The 21,856-nt window shown below is 48.1% G+C and overlaps 1 protein-coding gene across 1 annotated transcript in view; it reads right to left on the bottom strand.

Annotated features, from left to right (window-relative positions):
- The window catches only part of LOC116953568 (complexin-4-like), a 35,166-nt gene that overhangs the window by 11,016 nt on the left and 2,294 nt on the right, over positions 1-21,856 (bottom strand). Inside the window, 1 exon segment of the mRNA XM_032973889.2 lies at positions 3,799-3,886. Within this exon segment, the coding sequence (XP_032829780.1) occupies positions 3,799-3,886 (88 nt within the window).

Below are 21,856 nucleotides of genomic sequence, written 5' to 3'. Positions count from 1 at the left end.
CTTAGGTAGTGTGTATTTATACCTTGGGTAGTGTGTATTTACACCTTGGGTAGTGTGTATTTATACCTTGGGTAGTGTGTATTTATACCGAGGGTAGTGTGTATTTATACCTAGGGTAGTGTGTATTTATACCTTGGGTAGTGTGTATTTATACCTTGGGTAGTGTGTATTTATACCTTGGGTAGTGTGTATTTATACCTTGGGTAGTGTGTATTTATACCTTGGGTAGTGTGTATTTATACCTATGGTAGTGTGTATACCTAGGGTAGTGTGTATTTATACCTTGGGTAGTGTATTTATACCTTGGGTAGTGTGTATTTATACGTTGGGTAGTGTGTATTTATACCTTGGGTAGTGTGTATTTATACCTTAGGTAGTGTGTATTTATACCTTGGGTAGTGTGTATTTACACCTTGGGTAGTGTGTATTTATACCTTGGGTAGTGTGTATTTATACCTATGGTAGTGTGTATACCTAGGGTAGTGTGTATTTATACCTTGGGTAGTGTATTTATACCTTGGGTAGTGTGTATTTATACGTTGGGTAGTGTGTATTTATACCTTGGGTAGTGTGTATTTATACCTTAGGTAGTGTGTATTTATACCTAGGGTAGTGTGTATTTATACCTAGGGTAGTGTGTATTTATACCTTGGGTAGTGTGTATTTATACCTTAGGTAGTGTGTATTTATACCTTGGGTAGTGTGTATTTACACCTTGAGTAGTGTGTATTTATACCTTGGGTAGTGTGTATTTATACCTTGGGTAGTGTGTATTTATACCTTGGGTAGTGTGTATTTATACCTAGGGTAGTGTGTATTTATACCGAGGGTAGTGTGTATTTATACCTAGGGTAGTGTGTATTTATACCTTAGGTAGTGTATTTATACCTTGGGTAGTGTGTATTTATACCTTGGGTAGTGTGTATTTACACCTTGGGTAGTGTGTATTTATACCTTGGGTAGTGTGTATTTATACCTTGGGTAGTGTGTATTTATACCTTGGGTAGTGTGTATTTATACCTTGGGTAGTGTATTTATACCTTGGGTAGTGTGTATTTATACCTTGGGTAGTGTGTATTTATACCTTGGGTAGTGTGTATTTATACCTTAGGTAGTGTGTATTTACACCTTGGGTAGTGTGTATTTACACCTTGGGTAGTGTGTATTTATACCTTGGGTAGTGTGTATTTATACCTTGGGTAGTGTGTATTTACACCTTGGGTAGTGTGTATTTATACCTTGGGTAGTGTGTATTTATACCTTGGGTAGTGTGTATTTATACCTTGGGTAGTGTGTATTTATACCTTGGGTAGTGTGTATTTACACCTTGGGTAGTGTGTATTTATACCTTGGGTAGTGTGTATTTACACCTTGGGTAGTGTGTATTTATACCTTGGGTAGTGTGTATTTACACCTTGGGTAGTGTGTATTTATACCTTGGGTAGTGTGTATTTATACCTTAGGTGGTGTGTATTTATACCTTGGGTAGTGTGTATTTACACCTTGGGTAGTGTGTATTTATACCTTGGGTAGTGTGTATTTATACCTTGGGTAGTGTGTATTTACACCAAGGGGAGTGTGTATTTACACCTAGGGTAGTCTGTATTTATACCTTGGGTAGTCTGTATTTATACCTTAGGTAGTGTGTATTTATACCTAGGGTAGTGTGTATTTATACCTTGGGTAGTGTGTATTTACACCATGGGTAGTGTGTATTTACACCTAGGGTAGTGTGTATTTATACCTTGGGTAGTGTGTATTTATACCTTAGGTAGTGTGTATTTATACCTAGGGTAGTGTGTATTTATACCTAGGGTAGTGTGTATTTATACCTTGGGTAGTGTGTATTTATACCTTAGGTAGTGTGTATTTATACCTTGGGTAGTGTGTATTTACACCTTGAGTAGTGTGTATTTATACCTTGGGTAGTGTGTATTTATACCTTGGGTAGTGTGTATTTATACCGAGGGTAGTGTGTATTTATACCTAGGGTAGTGTGTATTTATACCTTGGATAGTGTGTATTTATACCTTGGGTAGTGTATTTATACCTTGGGTAGTGTGTATTTACACCTTGAGTAGTGTGTATTTATACCTTGGGTAGTGTGTATTTATACCTTGGGTAGTGTGTATTTATACCTTGGGTAGTGTGTATTTATACCTAGGGTAGTGTGTATTTATACCGAGGGTAGTGTGTATTTATACCTAGGGTAGTGTGTATTTATACCTTAGGTAGTGTATTTATACCTTGGGTAGTGTGTATTTATACCTTGGGTAGTGTGTATTTACACCTTGGGTAGTGTGTATTTATACCTTGGGTAGTGTGTATTTATACCTTGGGTAGTGTGTATTTATACCTTGGGTAGTGTGTATTTATACCTTGGGTAGTGTATTTATACCTTGGGTAGTGTGTATTTATACCTTGGGTAGTGTGTATTTATACCTTGGGTAGTGTGTATTTATACCTTAGGTAGTGTGTATTTACACCTTGGGTAGTGTGTATTTACACCTTGGGTAGTGTGTATTTATACCTTGGGTAGTGTGTATGTATACCTTGGGTAGTGTGTATTTACACCTTGGGTAGTGTGTATTTATACCTTGGGTAGTGTGTATTTATACCTTGGGTAGTGTGTATTTATACCTTGGGTAGTGTGTATTTATACCTTGGGTAGTGTGTATTTACACCTTGGGTAGTGTGTATTTATACCTTGGGTAGTGTGTATTTATACCTTAGGTGGTGTGTATTTACACCTTGGGTAGTGTGTATTTATACCTTGGGTAGTGTGTATTTATACCTTGGGTAGTGTGTATTTACACCAAGGGGAGTGTGTATTTACACCTAGGGTAGTCTGTATTTATACCTTGGGTAGTCTGTATTTATACCTTAGGTAGTGTGTATTTATACCTAGGGTAGTGTGTATTTATACCTTGGGTAGTGTGTATTTACACCTTGGGTAGTGTGTATTTACACCTAGGGTAGTGTGTATTTATACCTTGGGTAGTGTGTATTTATACCTTAGGTAGTGTGTATTTATACCTAGGGTAGTGTGTATTTATACCTAGGGTAGTGTGTATTTATACCTTGGGTAGTGTGTATTTATACCTTAGGTAGTGTGTATTTATACCTTGGGTAGTGTGTATTTACACCTTGAGTAGTGTGTATTTATACCTTGGGTAGTGTGTATTTATACCTTGGGTAGTGTGTATTTATACCGAGGGTAGTGTGTATTTATACCTAGGGTAGTGTGTATTTATACCTTGGGTAGTGTGTATTTATACCTTGGGTAGTGTGTATTTATACCTTGGGTAGTGTGTATTTATACCTATGGTAGTGTGTATACCTAGGGTAGTGTGTATTTATACCTTGGGTAGTGTATTTATACCTTGGGTAGTGTGTATTTATACGTTGGGTAGTGTGTATTTATACCTTGGGTAGTGTGTATTTATACCTTAGGTAGTGTGTATTTATACCTTGGGTAGTGTGTATTTACACCTTGGGTAGTGTGTATTTACACCTTGGGTAGTGTGTATTTATACCTTGGGTAGTGTGTATTTATACCTTGGGTAGTGTGTATTTATACCTTGGGTAGTGTGTATTTATACCTTGGGTAGTGTGTATTTATACCTTAGGTAGTGTGTATTTATACCTTGGGTAGTGTGTATGTATACCTTGGGTAGTGTGTATTTATACCTTGGGTAGTGTGTATTTATACCTTAGGTAGTGTGTATTTATACCTTGGGTAGTGTGTACGTATACCTAGGGTAGTCTGTATTTACACCTAGGGTAGTGTGTGTATACCTTAGGTAGTCTGTATTTCTTCCGGAGCTCCACGCGAACCGTCGCCCTCCCGGCCTTCTTGGACGCATACATCGCATCCCTCTCCATCCTGCATCCACCACCACCACACAGCATCACCATCAACACACAGCATCACCACCACCACACAGCATCACCATCAAGATACAGCATCACCATCAACACACAGCATCCACCACCACCACACAGCATCACCATCAACACACAGCATCACCACCACCACCACACAGCATCACCATCAAGACACAGCATCACCATCAACACACAGCATCACCGTCAACACACAGCATCACCATCAAGACACAGCATTACCATCAACACACAGCATCACCATCAGCACACAGCATCACCATCAACACACAGCATCACCATCAACACACAAGCATCACCATCAACACACAGCATCACCGTCAACACACAGCATCACCGTCAACACACAGCATCACCATCAACACACAAGCATCACCATCAACACAGCATTACCATCAAGACACAGCATCAGCATCAACACACAGCATCACCATCAACACACAGCATCACCATCAACACACAGCATCCACCATCAACACACAGCATCACCATCAACACACAGCATCACCATCAACACACAGCATCACCATCAACACACAGCATCACCATCAACACACAGCATCACCATCAAGACACATCACCATCAACACACAGCATCACCATCAGCACACAGCATCACCGTCAACACACAGCATCACCGTCAACACTGAAGAAGCTTGATTCCATCTATCACTCGGCCTTAAGATTTGCATTGAACTGCCCATATAGGACTCACCACTGTGATCTCTACATTGGGTCAAACTTAACATCTCTTAATGTTCGACGGCTTGTGCACCAGATCTTATTTATTCACGATGTACTTACAAAAAATTCCGCAGACTACCTACTGGATCTCCTCTCTGTTTCAAAGAACAAATTTGACCTCAGGTCTTCGCTCATTTACCAGCTTCACATTCCCTATTGCCGTACAAAAACTGGAGGAAGGGCCTTTGCTATTGATGCCCTTAGGGTCTGGAATGCTATTGCCAATACACTGCAACTTGAATCACTACCTATGAGATCTTCACTCAAAACTGCTCTAGAGGAGTTGTACAACCCTAGCTGCCACTGCTATTCAGTGGCCTAAAATATGGCTCTAGATTTTGGTGTTATAATTTATTTATGTAGTTTATTGTTAAAAATTCGGTCACAGTCCCTATGATCACTGTTACATTGCATTCATGGCTTTTATTTTGGTGATTTCGAAAAGTTTTTTTTGTTTTGGCCATGTTTTTGTTTATTGTAGTACGGAGTTAGACTGATGGCCTTAATCTTAGTTGTCTTGTGGTTGTTGTTGTTGTTATTTGACTTGCATCCCACTGGGATTTTTGCACACAGCGTTGGTGTACGGTGCTATTTCAGGAATATTTTTTATATTTTTCCTGGATTTTCTGTTTGCACAGTCACATAATCACTTTAAGATGTTTTCTTGTTCATGTTTTTTGTTTGTTGCAGTTGCACCCGATTCAAGAGCCGAATGGCTCACAGGGCTATACCAAAAAAATGAACTATGAACTAACAATAACTATGAACACAGCATCACCATCAACTTACAGCATCACCATCAACAAACAGCATCACCATCAACACACAGCATCACCATCAACACACAGCATCACACTATACTCTTTGGTTCTATTCGGTAAAGTCACGTAGGTAAAAAAACAAAACAAAACAAAAAATCACGACGTTTCGGCCACAACACAAGCGGCCTTCATCAGGTGAAGGGATCAGGCTGTCTCGAGGACAGCGCTGGAGTGAAACACAGCCACGCTCAGACCGCGACCTTTAAGCTGTCTGCGAGGAAACAAGGTGCCTTGACAAAGGAATTAGCATAAAAATTAGCATTTGATTGCCCGACTTAGCATAGAAGTGGTGTACATGCAAGTGCATATGCCGGTTGGCGCGGGGGGGGTGGGAGGGGGAGTTTACATATTGATGGTGTGAAAAGGGAATTTAAGAGTTGCGAAAGTTTGGGGTACCACTACTTGAAAAATATACTGTACCATTGAAAATTGCTTTAATGTTTGGTTCGATTTAGAACATCTTTCCAATGGTTGCTTAATTTGAAACTATCTTCTCGGTTGAAATTGTGTCTGTGCTTGTAGATCTGAATTGCCTCGTGAACAAATCTCTGATAAAAAACCCGTGGGTTTGCAAAGAACCTTGGTATCGGAGAAAATTATATCGTGATCACCCACAGCGTTGTAACAATGATCAGCTACGGCAGAAGAATTCGTTTTACCGTGTTTCAGATCTGATTTGTGCTCGCGAATTCGGTCAGAGACATGTCGCTTTGTCTCCCCGATATAGCAATCACCGCAGGTACAACTGCATTTGTAAACCCCGGGGTACTGTAAGTCAGGAATGACATCCTTCACAGATGGGATCAGATCACGAATTTTGTGTACTGTATTGAACCGGACCTGGATCGTGTGTTTGTTTAGAATTTTGGAAATCCTTTTAGTAACGCCTGCTATATATGGTAGTGTGATGGTTTTGACCAGAGTATCAAGTGGTTGTTTCTGTATGGAGGGAGAAACAGCTTGGCGGATGGTACGGTCAGAGTATCCATTCCTTTTGAGGGCCAGGTGTACACAGCATCACCATCAGCACACAGCATCACCATCAACACACAGCATAACCATCAGCACACAGCATCACCATCAACACACAGCATCACAATCAACACACAAGCATCACCATCAACACACAGCATCACCATCAACACACAGCATCACCATCAACACAGCATACACCACAGCATAACCATCAACACACAGCACAACCATCAACACACAGCATCACCATCAACACACAGCATAACCATCAACACACAGCATACACCACACAGCATAACCATCAACACACAGCATCACCATCAACACACAGCATCACCATCAACACACAGCATCACCATCAACACACTGCATACACCAGACAGCATTCACCACACAGCATCCACCACACAGCATCCACCACACAGCATAACCATCAACACACAGCATAACCATCAACACACAGCATACACTACACAGCATAACCATCAACACACAGCATACATCACACAGCATTTCCATCAACACACAGCATCCACCACACAGCATAACCATCAACACACAGCATCCACCACACAACATAACCATCAACACACAGCATCCACCACACAGCATAACCATCAACACACAGCATAACCATCAACACACAGCATCACCATCAACACACAGCATCCACCACACAGCATAACCATCAACACACAGGATACACCACACAGCATAACCATCAACACACAGCATCCACCATACAGAAGAACCATCAACACAGCATCTACCACACAGCATAACCACCACCACACAGAATAACCATCAACACACAGCATCTACCACACAACAGAACCATCAACACAGCATCTTCCATACAGCAGAACCATCAACACACAGCATAACCATCAACAACACAACATCCATCACACAGCATCCAACACACAGCATCACCACACATCATCCACCAGGCACGGTTGTCAACTACCCAGTTTTCCACCGGACTGTTTGGTTTTGAACTGTGCTCACGTTTCAATGTTGATTTGGTTTAACCAGGCGATAATTCCAAGAGTGAGTGGATGAGCGAGCGAGTGGGTGAATAAGTGGGTGAGTGAGTGAACGGGTGAATGAGTGGGTGAACGGGTGAATGAGTGGGTGAGCGAGCGAGTGGGTGAATGAGTGAATGGGTGGGTGAACGGGTGAATAAGTGCGTGAGTGGGTGAGTGAGTGGGTGAGCGGGCAAGTGAGCGGGTGAGTGAGTGGGTGGGTGAATGAGTGAGTGCTTACAGCCAATTAACGAGTGTTTATTACACACGTGGGAGAGAGCAACATTCCATCCCATCCTACCGAAGGGCCAGCTGACATGATAGTAGCCCACACTTTGGCATAGCGCCTTCTCCTGGCCGTCCACCCCACGAGGAAGAGGAGTTCCACAATAGCATCTGTGTATAATCCACCAACCCCCGCTGCTGCTGCTGCTGCTTCCTCCACCAGTGCTGGATTAGAGACCGCCACGTGCAGCGTAGCCCCACCACCACCAACCGTACAGGCTAAGCGCTTAAATACATCGCGCCAGAGGGCGCCAGCAGCTGTCCGTGTCGACGCGGTCAATTGGGGTTCAGTTGCCACGGTGGCTTGGAGATGTTAACTACCGTACCTCGCCTGGTTAGCAGGAGGTTGTGGGTTCGATGCCGACGCCTGCTGTATATTTGGAGTTTGTGTGTCTCAACCACCCCGTGGTCGCGTGGATTTTTTTCCAGGTCCTCCGGGTTTTCCCTTCACATTTAGAATCAACTTCACGCGTTTAGAGTATTTGGCTGCTATAAATGTAAACGTGATAAGCCACTTTCGTTGAGCTATAATTTGTGATAGCCAGGTCGCTTCTGAAGAAAAAAAAGTAGCTACATAGCTCAGCGAACCTTACCTGGTAACATAGAAATAGTTTTGTTGAGTTTTAGTTTAAATTCAGATTAATTTCTGCCCGGTGGCTCAGCGGTTAGAGCGATCGGCTCATAATCGGAAGCTTGCGACTTTAAAATCTAGTTGGAAGGGAGGGGGGGGTTGACTAAGCCCATCATCCCACCGGGGTCGAGAATTTAAACAATGGTTGTCCAGTGGTTAGACCCTTTGGGCATGGCTGTGTAAAAGTAAGGCAAGGCTGACGGAGGGACGAGAGGGGATAATGAGTTTACTTCCGCTGATGATGATGCTTTTGATACTGATGATGATGCTTGTGCTACTGCTGATGATGTTTCTGCTGCTGATGAGTATCCTTCTACTGATGATGCGTCTGCTGATGAGTATTCTTCTGCTGCTGATTATAGACTGATGGCTTTAATCTAAGTTGTCTTGTGGTTGTTGTTGTCGTTTGACTTGCATCCCACTGGGATTTTTGCACACAGCGTTGGTGTACGGTGCCTTTTCTGGAAGAATTTTCTGTTTTTTCCTGGATTCTTCTGTTTGCGCATAGTCCCTTTAAGATGTTTTTTTGTTCATGTTTTTGTTTTTTGTTTGTTGCGGTTGCACCCGATTCAAGAGCCGAATGGCTCACAGGGCTATACCAAATAAATGAAACTGAAATGATGATGGCGATGCTGTACAAACTCCCTAATGCCATGTAATGCTCTTCAGGGCTAAGAATTCATCGGATTTTCTCCGTGACTCAGCCCTGTGTGTGTATGCGTGTGTAAACCTGTGACATTGAGTGAGAGATTGAGTGAGCATATGAGTGCGTGTCGCTGCTATACATTTCCACATGATAAGCCACTTCGTTGAGCTGTCATTTGTGGCCAGATCGCTTCTGAAAAATAACCTAATAGCGCAGTGGGATTGACCTGGTAAGACATTTAAAAAAGAAAAATTATTTGCTTACCTTTCCTAAAATTTACGCTCCTATCGTGATTTTGTATTATTTGTTGTTGTTGTAACTTTCTGACCCGCCCCGACTGGACATCTGTAACAATGAGCTTTATAGCTCATCAGATTCCTTCCGTATAAATAAATATTCTGATTCTGAGTAAGTGTGAGACTGTCGTGGTGCTGGTCACCCACCCCCTAGTGTGCCGTGCCGGCCTTCATAGGTGCTACTGTACTCGCTGAAAGCACTTTCCCCAACAGTCTGTTAAGGCTATGCGGGGGGGGGGGGGGGGGTCTTTGTGAGTGTGCTACTGGGTGAGTGTGAGACTGTTTACCCCCTCAGCTTAAAGGAGGCGTCCTGCGCTTGACTTTCTTCACTCCAACGCTGTCCTCTGGACAGTTTGGTCCCTTCACCTGATAAAGGCCACTTGTGTTGTGGCCGAAACGTCGTGATTTTTGTTTTGTTTTTTACCTAAGTGACTTTACCGAATAGAGCCAAAGAGTATGGATCCTTGCAGTCACGAAAGCTTCAAATCTAGAATTGATAACCTCTACGGGGAGGGCTTTCACCTATCTGTTAGAGCTTTCAACAGACAACGGGACAAGAAGTCACAGCTCATCGAGACGCTGACCTTCCTCAAAAGATGCCGCGACCACAAGGTAATACCCATCACTTTCACACTCACTTCTGCTGCTGTATCTTCGCCGAATTCTAAACAGATTCCGTTTAAGGCCAGCCTATCTTTAATCTCAGAGAGGATAAGGCTACTCCGATTTGAACTCGATACTTTAGACAGGACTCTCCTACAAGCTCATTTAATGTTAACACAAAAAATGTCACCTTCTGATTGCAACCACGTAGACAACATGACTGCTTCTTCTGCTGATTCACTGTCAGTCAAATGCAAAGCTAACCTGATCTCTAAATTCAACCACCTATCAAAGAAGAACCCAGTTCCACATATAACGAAACTAGACGTCAACAAAATCGTCATTAATCAGAGTAGCACCCCGATTTCGGACAATCTGCAAACAGTACTGGCTAGGGGGCTAAATTTTGCTGTCACCCCAAAACACATACCAGTAGATGATATCATCTCTCAGGTCGATGTAGCCCTCAAAGGCGTAGGACACATCCAAGCAGACGTTGCGAGAGCTGAAATAGCCACTATTCTTAAGAATGCTAAGAAACCCATTAACAACATCAGCAAAAATGAACGCTGTGAACTCGCGAATTTATAGTCATCCTCTCAGCCGATAAAGGCAACGCCACTGTAATTATGGATAAAGATTCATACAACAACAAAATCCAGAACCTGCTCAACGATGGAAGTTACTCAAAAATTAAAAATGACCCTACTAATAGCCTAACAATAAAAACCAACAAGATCATCACAAGGTCGACCTCCCTAATCGAACCAACTAAACGTCCCTCCCTAAAACCTTCTGCTGCAAGACCCCTTAGATTCTATGGTCTTCCCAAGATTCATAAAGACCCATCGTATCCACGATCAACTCCCCTACCCATAGACTAGCCCGTTTTCTGTCAGATACCTTGCTACCTTTCACTGGCAAAACCGCCTCAGCAGTACTTAACTCAGCCCAATTGGTCTCTATGGTAAAAAAAACTTTGTACTGTCCCCTGACGATATCCTTGTCAGCTTCGATGTGGTCTCTCTGTTCACCAAGGTCCCAGTTCCTGATACCATTGAAATAATTGAAAATTTGGTCCAACATGGACTAAACCCCGATACACCTGCGCTGGTTAGGCACTGCCTCACCAATACCTACTTTACTTGGAATGGCACCTTCTACAAACAAAATGAGGGTACCCCCATGGGTCCCCCCTTGTCACCAGTGATAGCCAATATTTTCATGGAGAAATTTGAATCAGATGCCATCCAGACTTCCACCCTCAGACCTTCCCTGTGGAAGAGATATGTAGACGACACTTTCGTCATTTGGCCACATGGCCTCCCAGCTTTGAACCTTTTCCTAGACCACATTAATTCCAGACACCCCGCCATCAAATTCACCATGGAAGTGGAGAAAGATGGCAAGCTGCCATTCTTGGATGTTCTGTTTGAGAGGAGACCTGATGGCTCATTGGGACATTCTGTCTACAGGAAACCCACCCACACAGATTCCTACTTGAAACCTGATTCCCACCACCACCCGACGCAAAATAATTATCTCATCAAAACGTTATACCACAGGGCTTATTGCATTTTGGACCAACACCACTTGACCAGTGAATTAAAACATGTACATCTGACCCTCAAAAGGAATGGATACTCTGACCGTACCATCCGCCAAGCTGTTTCTCCCTCCATACAGAAACAACCACTTGATACTCCGATCAAAACCATCACACTACCATATATAGCAGGCGTTACTAAAAAGATCTCCAAAATTCTAAACAAACACAAGATCCTGGTCCGGTTCAATACAGTACCCCAGAGTTTACAAATTGATCTGCACCTGTGGTGACTGCTATATCAGGGAGACGAAACGACATGTCTCTGACCGAATTCGCGAGCACAAATCAGATTTGAAACACGGCAGAACGAATTCTTCTGCCGTGGCTGATCACTGTTACAACGCTGTGGGTGATCACGATATAGTCTTCTCCGATACCAAGGTTCTCTGTAAACCCACGGGTTTCTATCAGAGATTTGTTCACGAGGCAATTCAGATTTACAAACACAGACACAATTTCAACCGAGAAGATGGTTTCAAATTAAGCAACCATTGGAAAGATGTTCTAAATCGAACCAAACGTTAAAGTAATTTTTAATGGTACAGTATGTTTAATCAATTAGTGGCATCCCAAACTCTCACAGTGGTGCTAATGTCTTTTTTATGCTAATTCCAAGCTTGCACAGCTTTACATTTTATGCTAATTCCTTTGTCAGGGCGTTTCTTTATGTTTACCCCCTCACAGCTTAAAGGAGGCGTCCTGCGCTTGCTTTCTTCACTCCAACGCTGTCCTCTGGACAGTTTGGTCCCTTCACCTGATGAAGGCCACTTGTGTTGTGGGCAAAACGTCGTGATTTTTGTTGTTTTGTTTTTTACCTATGTGACTTTACCGAATAGAACCAAAGAGTATGAGTGCAAGACTGTCAGTGTGAGAGCAGCTGTGGCGCTGGACAAAAGCAAAAGCGTAGGATGCCAATTAGCTTAAGGGGGAGGGGGGGCGCATGATTCATAATACCGATAGGTGTGGACCAAATATAGCCTCAAATTTAGATTCGAATTAACATTACAATATAATAAAAAAAATCCAGCAAATTAATCTCATCTATATATTGTTTGCATCTCTCTTCTGTCATGTCACTACATCTGCGCATCATCCGAACATCTTATTTGACCTCACTGCACCTCCACCTCTTCTCCTCCGCGTCTTTCTTTTCTCGCTACACCTGTCTCTTGTCTGTATCTCGTCTTTAATAATCTCACGAGGAGTTTGTACATTGAATGGGGAGGGCAATGAGCTATGGCCACCCCGGACAGTGCCAGCTGTGCGAGCCAAGTGGATCTGTGTATGGGCATCTGTGAACTACTGGACATCTGTGAAAAGAGCTTTATCACTCAACGGATTCCTCCAGTATAAATAAATATTCTGGCACGGTGGTTAGCGCACTGCACTACGAACTCGGCGAGCCTGGGTTGGGTTCTCGGCCACGGCTGACATAATCAGCGGCGAGTAATATCCGAACCGATTCTGAGCCTCCTCTAGGTCTACGCAGCCTTGAATTAGTACCTGCTGCGGGGTGTAAACGTGTGTGTACGTGGGACACACGCGTACACACACATAACGTTTATATATTAGTTTGTATCTGCTGTCTACATCACATGGGACACGCATACAAAGGTGGTGAGTCCAACTGAGTCGCAGACGTTCTTTAGAGGCAACACATTTATTGTAACATCAACACGTTAACACGAAGGGGTAACTGCCCCTTCACCAGATACAGCCTAGGGTGGTGAGCACCCAGCTAACTACACTATACGTAGGAGTTACAGCTACGAAGGGTCGGAGCCTCACTCGAGTCCCCTGCCACGTGTTGATGCCTCGTCGGACGTAGAGCTTCCAGCTTGTAGACGTCGGGCTTCCAGCTGTCGAACGAAGCACCCGGGTCCCTCTTAGGGACCCGCCTTATATCCCCCACGGGTCGGGGCCGCTCCGCCCTTGGCCCCGCCCGCCTTCTCGAGCGTTATAGCTCCCCCTCGACCCCTCCCGAGAGCTCTCCCCGGACACGTGATCACCCCCTAACCCCCCCACCTGGGGCCCTCTCTATGGACACTCCGGATCATTTGTCTACGGGGTCAACCAGAGTGCCATGGCTCGGGGCAACCCTGCCCCTGGGCTGACACTCTCCCACTCCCCCTGGTGGGAGCCCGCACTCCACGCTGTGCGTGGTGGCCACGCGATCCCAACGCTCACCAAGCCCCGCTAGGGCTGGTACTTCACCCGCCTATGGGGTGTACGCGATGACGGTACATCGCACGGCGTCACATCCCCGATGTCACTACATCACCCCCCACCCCCTTCGTAGGATTCGGCTGTTAACTCCCCCCTCCAAACGAACAAATGCAAGAAAACACAGTGTGCCTCAACAATAACACAACAGAAATAAATACCCAAACCCACCTGTACAAAAGTTATACTATCCACAAATGTACAAACCAACAGGGAGAAGGGTGTAAACTAACGAAGCCATAATAACAACACCCCAACAACAAGAAATATAAAAAAACACGTAACCCCTCGGGGTCCCCCTTACCATCACACCTCCCACCTTCACCGTGTTACAATGTTCGTGAGCTCAATGGCGGCGAGGATCAGCCAATAACCGCCACGACACAGCGAGCGCGACAAGCAACTGACAGTGTGGCAGCGTATGTGCAAGGGCATCACGAAAAAACGAGTCTTTGAGCGACTGCGTGATGTTGGGCCCCCAGGGGAGGTGGGCTCGCTCACCCTGCAGGTCCCGGGGGGGATGTGTAAATGTTCCGCCAAACCAGGCTCTTCACGGAGAGCAGTAGGCCGGGTCGACGGATCCTCCGCGCTCGAAGCCGGCATGCGCGTCCATGCAGGGGACGTCAGTCGTGCAGCACCTGGGGGTGGAATAGAATCGCTCCGCTGAGGACCAACCTCAGCTGGCATACACCCCTGCTCGTTGGACACATTCGACACTCGGCCCCTGTGATGTGGAGATAAAACGAATTCGTGCGGCGCAATAAACGGTTTCAGGCGAGAGGGATGTACGAACCAACTCCGCCGACCCAAGTTGATCTGGACACACTGGTCGAACAACCCGAACAACATCGACCGGCCCCACCAGGGTTGGAGTAACTTAGGCGACGTACCCACCAGCACCTGCGGACAGTGCAACCAGGCCTTGTCCCCAGGCATCCATTCAGTCAATTATCGCGACTCAGAATTAACCCTGGAGGCTTCCCGTGCCTCCGAAAGCTTCTGAAGAGTGAAACGAACGGAGTCATAAATCTTGGATTTAAGCTTTGTTGGTGTGGCCTGTACATCGATGGGAGGGTTGTATTCCCTTCCATACATTAAAAAAAAAACAGTGAGTAGCCGGTGGACACGTGCGGGGCCATCCTGAAAGCGGCGAGGACCGCAGGGATATGTAAATCCCAATCGAGTTGTGACCCATTGACCAGGTGGCTCAACATGGAGGTCAGAGTCCTATGTAGCCATTCGACCATGCCATCCGTCTGCAGGTGGTACGGCGACGTACGCACCTTCTTTGTTCCCAACATAGCGCAGACCTCATGCAACAATTTAGAAGAGAAATTCTTGCCCTGATCGGTCAAAAGGCGTTGAGGAGCGCCTTTGTCCATAACATAACCATTGAGGAATGCCTCCATAATCGTCACAGCCGATTGGTAAGGGAGCGGCCAAACAACAGGCAATTGAGAAAAATACTCGACCCCCACAAGCAGGTATTTGTTCCCTTGAGCGGTAGTGGGAAACGGGCCAAGTATGTCCAGAGCAATAAGTTCGTTGACGTGCGATACCTGAATCGATTGCAAGGGGGGTCGGCAGGGTTTCGACGCTGGCTTCCGCCGAGCGCACTGCATGCACCCTTTGAGTAAATCGTCCACATCCGCGGACATGGCCGGCCAATAGAAATCCCGTTTTAGCGTAGCCAGCGTCTTCTGCACGCCTAGGTGCAAGAGACGCTCGTGCACCGCCCAAACAACCTCGCCTCACATGGCAGTGGGGACAACTATGGTATAACAGTGCAGCCCCCCATCCCAATGCATGAGTAAGCCGCCCCGCAGAACCAATGAGGCGACACCCCGTCGATCATCGCCCCCATCAGCTTCCCTCACACGACGCCGCAATTTGAGTAGCGAAGCATCTTCCGCCTGAAGGCGTCCTCATTCCACGTAATCCAGACCGAGGACCGCGTCTCGTGCACCCGGACCGGCGCCCGTCCTGCCTGTCGCCGCATTGGCAGATGCCGCGAGAGGAGGGGGCGAGGCCATATCGGTCAGTTTACAAGTAGGGGCGATATTGCTGCACGAAAACCACAATGGCTAGCAAATCACGGGGCGTAACACAATAACGCTGTTCGGCCGGAGACAGCACCCTACTGACGTACGCAACAACTCTCGCCACCCCGTCAACAACCTGCGACAAGATGGCACCAATACCGGTATTGCTAGCGTCCGTATCGAGGACGAACGGCAATGAAAAATTCGGAAAACGCAGGGGAGGGGCGTTCACCAAACCATCGCGGATGGCACGAAATGCCGCCTTCTCCTCCTCCCCCCAATGAAACCTATGACCCTTAGCCGTTAACGCATGGAGAGGTTTTGCAATTGACGTGAACCCGGCAACAAAACGGCGATAGTAGGACGCAAAGCCAATGAAACTGCGCACCTCAGTCACCGAGGTGGGGGTCAGCCAAGTTCGAACGCACGCAGTCTTCTCCGGGTCGGTCGCAATACCCGATTCATTAATGATGTGGCCAAGATAACGAACAGATTTCTGGAGGTGACATTTATGAGGTTTAAATTTAAGGTTAGCCGCACGCATTTTGAGACACAGCACGCAATCAGAGCAAATGGTCATCAAAAGTGCGGCTGAAGACAATTACATTGTCGAGATATACCAAACACGAGTCCCATTGGAGACCCGCCAGGACAAGTTCCATCAAACATTGGAACGTAGCCGGCGTGGAATGGAGCCCCATAGGAAGCCGGTTAAATTCGAAAGGCCGTCTTAGGTATCGAGACATCGTCAAGCGGCAACTGCCAGAACCCGGATAGGAGATCGAGGGTGGAGAAGAAACGTGCCCCCGCCAACGCGTCCAATGAATCATCCATGTGTGGCAAGGGATACGCATCCGCAACAGAGACCTTATTAAGTTTTCTAAAATCGATGCAAAATCGTAAGCTACCGTCATGCTTCTTCACAAGCACAATCGGAGCTCCCCAGGGACTGGTGGATGGTGAGATGATGTCTGCGGCCAAAATTTCATCAACCACCAGCCGAACATGTTCCTTCTCGGCCGGGTTCAGCAGGTAGGGATTCTGCCGGATAGGGGCCGCGTCGCCCATATCAATGTGGTGACTCAGGAGCGACGTGCGTCCAATATCAAATTTACCCTTGCTAAAAATATCCCAAAACTCACGCAAGAGCGTCCGCAGCTTCCCTATCTGGTCCTCGGACAAGGTAGCACTTTCAGCGCACAGTTTGTCAATCCAACTTTTATCCACATCACGGGATTGTCGCATGTAAGGCTCAGCACCCACATTCCCGACGACGCCCTCTTCCGGGTGTGCCGGCGACGCATGAGCCAACACCGTACCCTCCTGGATGATCATGGTGTCCAACCCAGCATTAAGAACCTAAATAAAAGGCTCCTAGTCATTGGACACTATCGTTTGAGCCGCCACCAAAGTCAGTCCGCTACTCACCTTGTTGGAAGGACCCAAAACAATTCCATTCTCTGTAGCTCCCAAATTGAGCGGTTTCCTCAAGCGGAGGGGAACTAACATGTGCGCGCCGGGAGGGATTCTCCCCGTTCGGCGTGCAAGCGCCTGCACCATGGCGTTGGCCGTACACAGTCATGTGGGGGAAGGCAAAAATGAGATACGACGGCCGGATGGCAGTTCCAGACAGCCACTGTCAATGCAGATTTTTAAAGGCATCCTTCCCAGGAAATCGGTGCCAAGTAAATATGGAACAGCGAGGGATGTGGAGACAAGAATGTGCCCCGACAATTTAACGTCAGCGATGCGCACCTCAGCCGTTATCCGACCGATCATACCCAATGAGCCGCCGTTAGCGGCAAAACACGGTGCATCAACAAGGTCTAGAACCTGACACTTGGGGGGCAAAATATCATAAATCAACTCCGAGATGATAGTTTCCGACACACCTGTGTCGACTAGCATCCTAATTTCCACACCCTCAATAAACCCTAGCACGACAGATGAACCCATGGCCGCAGCTACCGCACGATGGGCCAGCTCCGACCACTGATCCGGTCGGAGCTGACGAACCTCACGATTACGCATAGGACTTCCCCGTACTGATGCGCGACAGGGACGCAAAGCGCCTAGATGGGTGAGATAAGGCCAAGGGCCGAGTGTGGAGTGCGTCGCAACTCGCCTTAGGGTGTAGGGGAGCGTAGGATGGTGGCGTTGCTGGGAGACGCCGTCGTGGTATACGGCAGCCCGATGACACGTGCCCCGACAGGCCACAATTGTAGCAGGTGACACGGCCGCCTCTCGAACGAGACAACGATCTTGGCCGCTGCTGCTCATCCGACCGTCGCGCGCCACCGCCACCCCGGGGCTCCTCTCCATCCGGCGGCCCCGGCTCCGTACGGGACACGGCACATGTCACCAGCGCCCTGTCCCGTTGTAGAAGTTGCTGGGCTTGGATGCACCTAGCCACTTTAAGAGACAAGACGTCACCATCTTAAGCTGGAAGGATGGTGTGAAGGGTTTTTGCCAAGGCCAGCAGTTTCTTGAGGACCAACGCGTCAATTCCGTCGTGGTCCATTTTAGGAAAGGTGGCTTTTGCCAGTGCCAAAAGTGCGCTGCGGAAGGCGAGGACCGACTCGTTCTCCCCCTTCCGTCGCGTGGCAAATTTGTGGCGTGTAAATAGACGCCATCTGGTCAAAAGCCTGCATGAGGGTGGACCGTTCCGGCGGTGGGATGGCGAGAAATGCTGCAAGAGCGTCGTCGTCGAGGCCGGCAGGCAACGCCCACAGCGCCTCCGCCTCCATTCATCCCGCCAAGTTGGCATTTTTGAGGAATCGCCGCTTGAAAGCCACCCAGTCACCACTGGTAGCCGCGAACTCCTTAATGAAGGGAAGCCGACGTTGGAGAGCCGGGATGTCCATCGGCGTCGATGGCGCGCCTTCAATTTTGCTGGGCTGCGCGCTCCGTGCCGGCGACAAAATGGCGGCCGAAAGCACGGGCTACACTGCCGAGTTTCCCGCCTGCTGCGAAATAGCGGCGGAATCGCCGTCCACGAGCGGCATCGCCGCTCCGTCCTTCACCAGCGAGACCGCTAGGCTGATCTCCATGAGGAGCGAAGCTGCAGCGTGGAGGAGCTCTGCAAGGCGACCGTGTGCCTCCCGGAGGGACGTCTCCGCCGACGGCGAAGTGTTGAGCGGCCGGCTGGCGCCCTGCTCCGCCGGCAGCGTCTCCACCGCATCCTCCGGAGCTGTAGGCAGCACGAGGTCGTCGTCCTCACTCTCCGACGTCCTGGTACGTCGTGTGCGACGTGTAGACATAGTCTACTGCTAGCTATATAATCTAGCGTGTTGGCCACTTCCGACACCAGTTGTAGTGAGCCCAACTGAGTCGCAGATGTTGTTCTTTAGAGGCAACACATTTATTGTAACATCAACACGTTAACACGAAGAGGTAACTGCCCCTTCACCAGATACAGCCTAGGGTGGTGACCACCCAGCTAACTACACTATATGTAGGAGTTACAGCGACGAAGGGTCGGGCCCTCACTCGGGTCCCCGACCACATGTTGATGCCTCGTAGGACGTAGAGCTTCCAGCTTGTAGACGTAGGGCTTCCAGCTGTCGGACGAAGAACCCCGGTCCCTCTCAGGGACCTGCCTTATAACCCCCCCCGGGTCGGGGCCGCTCCGCCCTTGGCCCCGCCCGCCTTCTCGAGCGTTATAGCTCCCCCTCGATCCCTCTCGGGAGCTCTCCCCGGACACGTGATCACCCCCTAGCCCCCCCACCTGGGGCCCTCTCTATGGACACTCTGGATCACGTGTCTACGGGGTCAACCAGAGTGGCCACGGCCCGGGGCAACCCTGCCCCTGGGCTGACACTCTCCCACTCCCCCTGGTGGGAGCCCGCACTCCACGCTGTGCGTGGTGGCCACGCTATCCCAGTGCTCACCAAGCCCTGCTGGGGCTGCTACTACACCCGCCTATGGGGTGTACGCGATGACGGTGCATCGCACGCCACGGCCCTCCTGGGCCGGCACCATGCAGTGACATCCCCGATGTCACTACACAAAGACCCCTTATAGTTTTAACCGACTTTTAGCGAGTGGCACCAATGACGGCCGGCACGGCACATGAGGGGGTGTGTGGCCAGCACCACGTCCAGCCGCCTTTGTCTCCCCCTCGTGGCGTTGTTTAAACACCACACCAGGTACTCATTTGAGGCAACGTAAGCGAGCACCTACACACCCACGCACACGATCTCCGCATGAATTCGCATCAGCGCTCTCCACATCCGCGTGGACACGTGTTTGACAATCATAGGGCGCGGGCAGCGCGTAACGAACTCAGCTTCCATTTTTAATTGAGACAATTTGGAAATGTACAATTTTGTGTCCGTATGGGCACGTTTTTTAAACATTTCATTCAGAGTTGGCACCTTTCCTACAAATTGCGCCTCTTATTATCGCCGAGAAACCACAGACCGCGCGGGAAGGCAGCAGCAGCAGCCAAGGTGGTGTTGAGGAGACAGCACAACCAACAATTGCCCAAGCTCTGCGATCCTCTACATATTACATTTGTTTCAGCCAATTAACGACGAGTGTTTATACGCCTGGGGGAAAGCTGGAAAACCCACGCAATGCGAGGGCGCTATCCCATAGAGACGGAAACAAATGGAGATTAGTCTGCACTGCTGTACCGCCTGCTACCTAGCGAGCCAGGGGCTATGGCTCCTCCTCAGAACACCCATCCACACGGCTGGGGAAAGGGGGGCGAAGTTTCACAACCCCATCCGGCGTGTGATCCACCAACCCTCGCCGCTGGATCATCACGGGCAAAGCCACATGCGTGCGACACTTCTCCTCATTCACTCCTCATTCACTACTCCTCGCTCACTTCTCCTCACTCACTTCTCCTCACTCACATCTCCTTACTCACTTCTCCTCACATCTCCTCACTCACATCTCCTCATTCACTTCTCCTCAACCACTTCTCCTCATTCACTTCTCCTCAATCACTTCTCCTCACTTCTCATTCACTTCTCCTCACTCACTTCTCCTCACTCACTTCTCCTCACTCACTTCTCCTCATTCACTTCTCCTCACTCACTTCTCATCACTCACTTCTCCTCACTCACATCTCCTCACTCACATCTCCTCATTCACTTCTCCTCAACCACTTCTCCTCATTCACATCTCCTCATTCACTTCTCCTCACTCACTTCTCCTCACTCACTTCTCATTCACTTATCCGCACTCACTTCTCCTTACCAACTTCTCCTCACCACCTTCTCCTCACCAACTTCTCACCACCTTCTCCTCTTACCTCCTCACCAACTTCTCTTCACCACCCTCTCCTCACCAACTTCTCCTCCACCACATTCCCCTCACCACCTTCTCACCAACTTCCCCTCACCACCTTCTCACCACCTCCTCACCACCACCTCCTCACTCACTTCTCCTCCACCACCTTCTCACCACCTTCTCCTCACCACCACCTCCTCACTCACTTCTCCTCCACCACCTTCTCACCACCTTCTCCTCACCACCACCTCCTCACCAACTTCTCCTCACTCACGTCTCCTCCACCACCATCTCCTCACCATCTTTTCCCCTCACCACCTCCTCACTCACTTCTCCTCCACCACCTCCTCACCACCACCTCACCACCAACACCTCCTCACTCACTTCTCCTCCACCAACTTCTCCTCACCACCTTCTCCTCCACCACCTCCTCACCAACTTCTCCTCACTCACTTCTCCTCCACCGCCTTCTCCTCACCGCCTTCTCCTCACCACCCTCTCCTCACCACCTTCTCCTCACCACCTCCTCACCAACTTCTCCTCACCACCTTCTCAACTTCTCACCACCTTCTCCTCACCACCTTCTCACCAACTTCTCCTCACCACCTTCTCCTCACCACCTTCTCACTCACTTCTCTTCCACCACCACCTCAACATCCTCACTCACTTCTCCTCCACCACCTCCTCACCACCACCTCACCACCACCAACACCTCCTCACGCACTTCTCCTCCACCACCTCCTCACCACCAACACCTCCTCACTCACTTCTCCTCCACCACCTCCTCACCATCCTCACTCACTTCTCCT

The sequence above is a fragment of the Petromyzon marinus genome, chromosome 52 (genome assembly GCF_048934315.1).
Source record: "Petromyzon marinus isolate PM22_M1 ecotype Great Lakes invasive population chromosome 52, UKy_Petmar_22M1.pri1.0, whole genome shotgun sequence".
Taxonomy (NCBI): Eukaryota; Metazoa; Chordata; class Hyperoartia; order Petromyzontiformes; family Petromyzontidae; genus Petromyzon; species Petromyzon marinus.
Note: the sequence above shows the minus strand (reverse complement) of the source record. Positions and strands in the feature narration are given on the sequence as shown.